This window comes from Penaeus chinensis, chromosome 35 (genome assembly GCF_019202785.1).
Source record: "Penaeus chinensis breed Huanghai No. 1 chromosome 35, ASM1920278v2, whole genome shotgun sequence".
Classification (NCBI taxonomy): domain Eukaryota; kingdom Metazoa; phylum Arthropoda; class Malacostraca; order Decapoda; family Penaeidae; genus Penaeus; species Penaeus chinensis.
In genome coordinates this window covers 12401376-12408875 of record NC_061853.1, presented here as the reverse complement: position 1 = coordinate 12408875, position 7500 = coordinate 12401376, and the positions used below count along the sequence as shown (strand labels likewise).

Here is a 7500-nt window from a genome sequence, read left to right as displayed (position 1 = left end):
TTGAACCATCTATATGTATCTACAATTAATTAACTAAACTTCCAGTGGGTATGGCTTGTACAAAAATGCCACCACTGGTACCACTGGATTAAAGAAAACTATAAAATGTACATGAATTATATCTGAAATGCTAGCATTTACTCAATTGAACTATATGAAATACTGCACTAAATGGAAAAAATTCTTATATAAAATTCACAAAGTAATACAAAGGATAAAGGACAATCAGCAAGCTTACAAAAGTAGGTAGTCATTAGGTAGATTTTACTTAACCCCTATGATCCAGTTGATGTCACCATCATACCATAAAAAAATTTAGTTAACAGATGGCTGACTGCCAGGGTGACAGGAACTTGGCATCACAAGAAATTTTGTTAAGGGCCAGGTGACGGGAATGACTTGCCATGAGTGTACAAAGTTATTGGAGGGTGATAAGACTCAATGGGCATTTAGCAAGGGGATTTGGCATTATTTCCATCAACAAATGCTTGTGGAATGTACCATGACTGGAAGAGTACCAGCTCCAGGGTGGACCCTATTTCCATGCTCTGGATTCTATGGCAAGCAGGCACAGATTATATTACAGATTATTGAATGTTATATAAAAAAAAAAAAAATAAAAAAAAAATAAAATAAAATAAAAAATAAAAGGACAAACAACAAAGTTTTACCTATTGTTAATTTGTACTGAGTTAGGTGCTACCTAGAGTACATAACTTGCACAGAGTCAGTACAAGGAAAACAGTTTATTACCATCTGGTTAAATCAAATCAAATGAAAAATATATCTATTGGAAAATAGCCAAAAAGTTAAAAATGCTTAAACAAAAAAAGAAAAAATAACATTGCAAAGGAGAGGCATGGAGTCTTGCACTGCCCATATGCGTTCATGTGTGCCTGGCCTACAAGTCACACAGGCCTCAGAGTAGCCACTCAAGTATACCTAATGCCCATATTTTGTGCCACATAATGACAGTGAAGCATCTAGATCCAACAGGTTAATGTTCTGTATGAATACCAGAAATTAATTCTCAATACAATCTACATATGCTGTGTTACTGACTAAAAACCAATTCATCCAAGGAACTCAACATAAGAAATAAATATTAATTAATACCAATAAGTTTAAGCTCATCTTTCATGATCATACTAAGCTTAGCAGTCACCAGAATAAGTAAAAATAAATAAATAAATAAATAAATAAATAAATAAATAAATAATAATAATAATAATAATAATAATAATAATAATAATAATAATAATAATAATAATAATAATAATAAAAATAATAATAATAATATAATAATAATAATAATAATAATAATAATAACAACAATAACAATAACAATAACAATAACAATAACAATAACAATAACAATAACAATGATGACTGATGATGATATTAATAACAATAACAATAACAATAACAATAACAATAATAATAATAATAATAATTAGAACAGCCCTTACATGAGCTACTAACAGGGATCTTGCTTAAACCTGAACCAAATAAGGTACTTAATAGCAAAAACAAAAGCAGAAGCCATAATAATAATGGTTAATCTTTATGGTATGGACACACTATGGAAGGGCAAATTGAAGATGATATTCTTGTAGAGGACAAAAAGTTGCAGTCATCAATACAAGAAATAATCTATAGCCACGAGTGGTAAAGTTGAAAATACAGGATAAAGATCAGTGAAAGCACCACTCAGCCCTAGTCCACTTGGTGTGCCCAAGTTTCAGTTCCATCTTACCATTCACACAAGGTGAAGATAATGTTTCCCAAGAGAATAGCCCCCATCAACCCTTCCCCTGGGCAGTGCCTAAATGGCACACACTGTCATGGCAACTTAGATTGTTGAATAAATTTTGTGATATCGAGTTGGGGAATTACTGTGAAGAATTAGCCCAATAAAAAATAAATAGATAAATAAATAAACAAATAAACAATAATAATAATAACATTAATAACAACAATAATGGATAATACCAATAAAAAATTATACAAAAAAAATAAAATTATAAATACTAATTAATGATAATTAATAGTAATAATAATAATGAAATCAATAATAATAATAATAATAATAATAATAATAATAATAATAATAATAATAATAATAATATTAATAATAATAATAATAATAATAATAATAGCAATAATAATAATAATAGCAATAATAATAATAATAGCAATAATAATAATAATAGCAATAATAATAATAATAATAGCAATAATAATAATAATAATAGCAATAATAATAATAATAGCAATAATAATGATAATAATAATAGCAATAATAATAATAATAATAATAATAGCAATAATAATAATAATAATAATAGCAATAATAATAATAATAGCAATAATAATAATAATATCATCATCATCATCATCATCATCATCATCATCATCATCATCATCATCATCATCATCATCATCATCATCATCATCATCATCATCATCATCATCAACAATAATAAAACAACAAACAATTATAATAACAGAACTAGTTATTATTATACTAATAAGAATACATACAATAGATCATAACAGTAAATTGATATAACAATATAAAAATATATAATTATAAAAAATGAACTAATTAATTAATAATAATAAAAACACTAACTAAAAAACAATAATATAGGCCTCCGTATCTTGCTACATCCTTTAACTGCTGTTTCACCTCTGATAACCAAGTATATATTGAAATTTGAATATCAATGCATGGAAACCAAACCAGCTAAAATAGAACCCCTAAAGCTACAGAGTGTTCCTGTGTGCCTGGCCTACAAGCAACACTCCTAAGAGTGGCCACTCAAATAATCCTAATGCCCAGATGTGGCTGGGCCACATCTAAAATCCCCATCGAGAGCAAATTTCCCTACATCCTTTCCCATTCCTAATTCTGGCTTAAATTAATTCCCCATAAGGTGTACCCTAGCTTCAGTTTCAGTTTCACTTACCCATCTGGCACTATGGTAAATAATAAGACATTTTTTCAGGTCCTTCTTACCACAATGCCACCAAGAAAATGCTTTTTTTAGTGAAATGTCTCTGCACATGGATGGCTCTGCTAGTGCTTAGCCACAAAGGAGTCAATTAGTAGACCTTGTGACCTTACCTGATTTCAACTTTAATTTAATTGGCAGGGAAAATGTTTTTTATACTAAAGCTATGAATATTGATGGTGTTATTTCTATTATAGACATTATAATGTTATAGACATTAGTAACAGCAATATAAGATAACGTGAAATATTTTCGAAAATCAAGGAAAAGGGTAAACAGGCAAGACAGGGAGTACTAGTAATTGGCTCCTTTACGACTTAGTACAAGTGTTGCCATCTATGTGGAAAAACAATTAATAAAGTAAACTCACAGTGGGCATGGTATGTACATACTTGCCTAGCTTAATGTCCATATTATAAAGATTAACCAAAATCTTTTGCAGCCAGAACAGATGCACCAAGCCCATGGGAGTGTAATAATGAGGCAACATACTTGGGGGAGAGGGAGGGGCAAAGGTGGCTCCAGGGCCAAGGCTGAGTCTAGCCAGTCAAATCAGGGCTTAGTGAGCCCATTCTTAACCAATGACAATTGACATCTGGGGTGGACTTAGTTTCTGAATAGCACATATTATATATCCTATTATATATCCTACAATAACAGTGGCTGTTCTGTTCTATGCAGCATGTCAGTGTGGAGTTTTAGGACACTAACAGAGCTAGTTTTCAAGCTAATAAGCTTCTAGTCAACCTACACTCTTGTTTAATAAATTAAATCTGTGGTATTTGTTACCGAGAGAGATGTATCCTCCACATACGAAAATCCAAAACCAGGGTATCATACAAACACAAAAATCTATAACTAACCTTTCAAACCTTCTATTTATTCTCTAGACAGGGAACTGTCTGGCTGTGTGAGGGTGTTAAAGTCTCTGAGTGGTGATATACGATGGATATTTTTGTCATTTTGCGGTAGATACGAGGCCAGAGAAACTGTACCTGTCTTGTTTGCTATCCTAATTTTTATGTTCTATAAGATGGCAGTACATTTCCCTCCATCTCTGTGAATCACTCTCAGTCACATAGATCAAATTTATTTGTGGAGAATCAAAGACATGGGGACTAATTACTGTTATTGCACTTTTGATTAACATTACTGTGAGTGATGCACAGAGATAGGGGGACATGGACACCACTATCATTGAGATCATAAGAAACAGAGTAATAAATATGATGGGTACAGTTGTTATGGCCACATATGCACCACAAATGACAAAAATATCCACTGCATATCACTACTCAGAGACAAGTCGACAACATCCTCACACAGTTCTTAATGTTGGGTTTTCTGTAAGATGGCATGAAGTTCTAATAAAATGGGGTGCAGGGGTTCCCTAGCCAGGGTTTGCCACCCTGTCTTGGGAATAAATATAAGGTAGGATAGGTTAGGTTTGGATTACTGGGTTAACATGATACCCTGCTCTAAGGACTTTGTCCCTGGAGGGTGCGTCACTCTCAGTAAAATACACCGCACTTTTAATCTTTATTTCTTTTCTCTTACTTTTCCTCATGCTCGCTGAACCTCCATTCACTACTAGAACACTATAATCAAACAATAGAGGTTAACCTGTACCTAACCTGTACCTACCTACCAAGACCAAGCAAACAAACGGTGAGATGCTAGCGGCCAGGAGCGCGCCGTGGGCCCCGACTCCTGCTCCGAGCACTGCCACACGTCTCGCCAGGTATGCCATTCTGACCTACACCAACCTTAGCTTGACGCAAAACTCGTCCCCATCTTCTAACTCTTCCACTTACTGGCTATGAGGCCCCAAGAAACAGCAAACAAAGATGAAAACGAGACACCTAAATAACCAAGAAACAAAGGAAAGAGAAACCAGGAGAGAAGGAAGACGAGGCCGCAGCCCTTTCCGCCGCCGCCCGAGCATCACCATCTCCTCCTCGAGCATCTGACCCCAGGATCGAGCTCCGGGCCTCCCGTGAGGGCGCGGAGGCCTCGCCGCGCCTCCCGAGGGGCCTCCAGCTCCGGGGGAGGCGGCGGCGGCGGCGACGCGGACAAAGGGCGGCGGAGGCGGAGGACGAAGGAGGAACTGGCAAAGGACGAACGTGGAGGAAGAAGGAAAGGATGAGGAGGAAAGATGCGGATGTTGATCTGTCAAAGTCAAGGGAGCGATGAAGAAAAAGGCGAGACAGAGAGAGAGTACGACTCGAGTGTCAAGGAGGACCTTCAACTCGACCTTCACACTCGAGGTCAAATGGACGTTCTAGGTTCAAGTCGGAGGTTCAGCAAAGAGCCGAAGCGGCTCACAAAAGGCCTTTATTCCTCGGGTGAGAAGAGCAAGGCGACCGTTCGGGAGGGAGAGACAAAGACTTCGTTCCTACCTCGTCCTCTGGCTCCTGAAGTGCTCCTCGGGTGCTCCTGCGGGACTCACGTGAGGGCAAGGTACTCTTCCTCCCATCGGCCACGGGATTTCCTCTCGTAGACACCATTTTAGATCATGTTATCTTTCTCACAAAGACGTCCATCACTACCACCACCGCCGAGGAACACCACAACACTGCGCGTGAAAACTAGTTCTCCCGCGAATAATTCATGGATAGTGTTAAATCACCGAAAAAATACTAAAAGCCGATGGCAAGTTATCAATTTACGCTATCTATGTTGCACAAATTTCAAGGAAATTGGAACTTCACTAGCAAAGAGCAAGAGTATTCCACTCGGGCGGAGAAATACCACAAAAATGCGCGCGAGAATTTGAAACGAAATTTGGCGCGAAGATCCTCTTTGGTGCGCCGCTCCCGAAGCCATTTCTCTTTTCCGGATCTTTGGATACTTTCCCTCTACAGTTATCAGAGTCAATTAATTTATCTTTACTCAATATGACACAATAATTCATTATGACCCATTGCCAGAATTACTAAGAAAAAAAAATGATTTACCAATATATACGTCAACGTTTACAACTGAACGTACGTTTTCATATCCGTACTTATGTGTTTCACTCATTTTCATTTTTTTTTCAAATAAAGGAAGCAAACGAAAAATCTTGTGGTGCAATAATCTTCCTCTAATTGATAAAAACACAGTCATTGTTTTAAGGGATTATCTTTTCAGTAAAATGAAAAGAATTTTGCCAAATGAAAAAAAAAGAAATAATACGCTAACCACAGAAACATTTCTACCAATCAGCGCAGAGATTCGCACTATTGTACCAATACATTTGTGTAAGTCACCTAGATAAGCAAAATATATGAAGAGCTTCAAAAGATACGAGTTGGTAAGATCGCTTGTATTTATTATAATATCTGAGGGGAGCTATTAATATAGATTATGCATAATTAATTAAATTATCAGCAATCTATCGATAACCACACAAAAAGGCGAATATTTGAGTGCGAGTTGGAATTATCTCTCTATTCACATCTATATATACATATATGTATATATACTGTACATGCATATGTTTATACATACATGCATTATATATATATATGTATATGCATATATATATATATATATATATATATATATATATATATATATATGTATATGCATATATATATATATATATATGTATATGCATATATATATATTTATATATGTATATGCATATATATATATATATATATGTATATGCATATATATATATGTATATGCATATGTATATATATATATATATATATATATATATATATGCATATACATATATATATATGCATATACATATATAAATATATATATATATATGCATATACATATATATATATATATGCATATACATATATATATATATATATATATATATGCATATACATATATATATGAATGGCAAAACACTATTCCGTGTTGACACTATGGTAGAAAGACTCACGGTGCAAAAACTAGATTTATTAAAAATGAGACTACAGTATCGAAATCCACCTGGATTCCATCGTCAGGTCTGAAGAGGAAAGGGAGAGGAAGGGGTATAAAAGAGAGAGAGAGAGGAGAGGCAGCGCGGTAACACGGGGCAGTTGAGGAGAGACGAACGGAAACGAAGGGAGGTCAGGTCAGGTCGGAGAATCGGGCGGATTATGCACAGGGTGGCCGGAATAAGGGAGAAGGCGGAGGATGTGGGAAGCGAGGAGACTATCGGCAGGAGAAAAGCAGCTGTTCAAGTTGAAATTAGGCAGCAGCTTTATTAAAGAGGATTCCACCAGTCTGCAGACGTGGACATCAGCGAAGGAAAGACAATTCGCGCCGGTGACCAGTCCATCTGATAGCAAAAGAGGGCGTTATTGTTGTGTCCCCTGGATACCGCGGCAGACGTTTAGTGAGACTGGCGTCTGTCTCGTCAAAGTATTGCTTATCACAAGAGGCACAAGGAACAGCATAGGTGCCCACCTTCGAGGTAGAGGGAGGACTAGTGTGGACCAGATTGCGACGGAGAGTGTTCACCTGGCGAAAGATCAGCCTGCAGTTGAGA

General features: G+C 35.9%; 1 protein-coding gene across 6 annotated transcripts in view; it reads right to left on the bottom strand.

Moving 5' to 3' along the window:
- Window positions 1-5588, bottom strand: part of LOC125044191 (ATPase family AAA domain-containing protein 2-like) — a 60987-nt gene extending 55399 nt beyond the window's left edge. For 5 of the 6 annotated variants that reach the window (XM_047640673.1, XM_047640674.1, XM_047640676.1 and 2 more), the window contains exon 1: window positions 5417-5588. In XM_047640673.1, coding sequence (XP_047496629.1) covers window positions 5417-5524 — 108 coding nt within the window. In that variant the 5' untranslated portion in view covers window positions 5525-5588. The remainder of the gene's footprint in view (window positions 1-5416) is intronic. The other variant, XM_047640678.1, reaches the window with a different exon arrangement.
- Between the last annotated feature and the right edge of the window lie 1912 nt (window positions 5589-7500).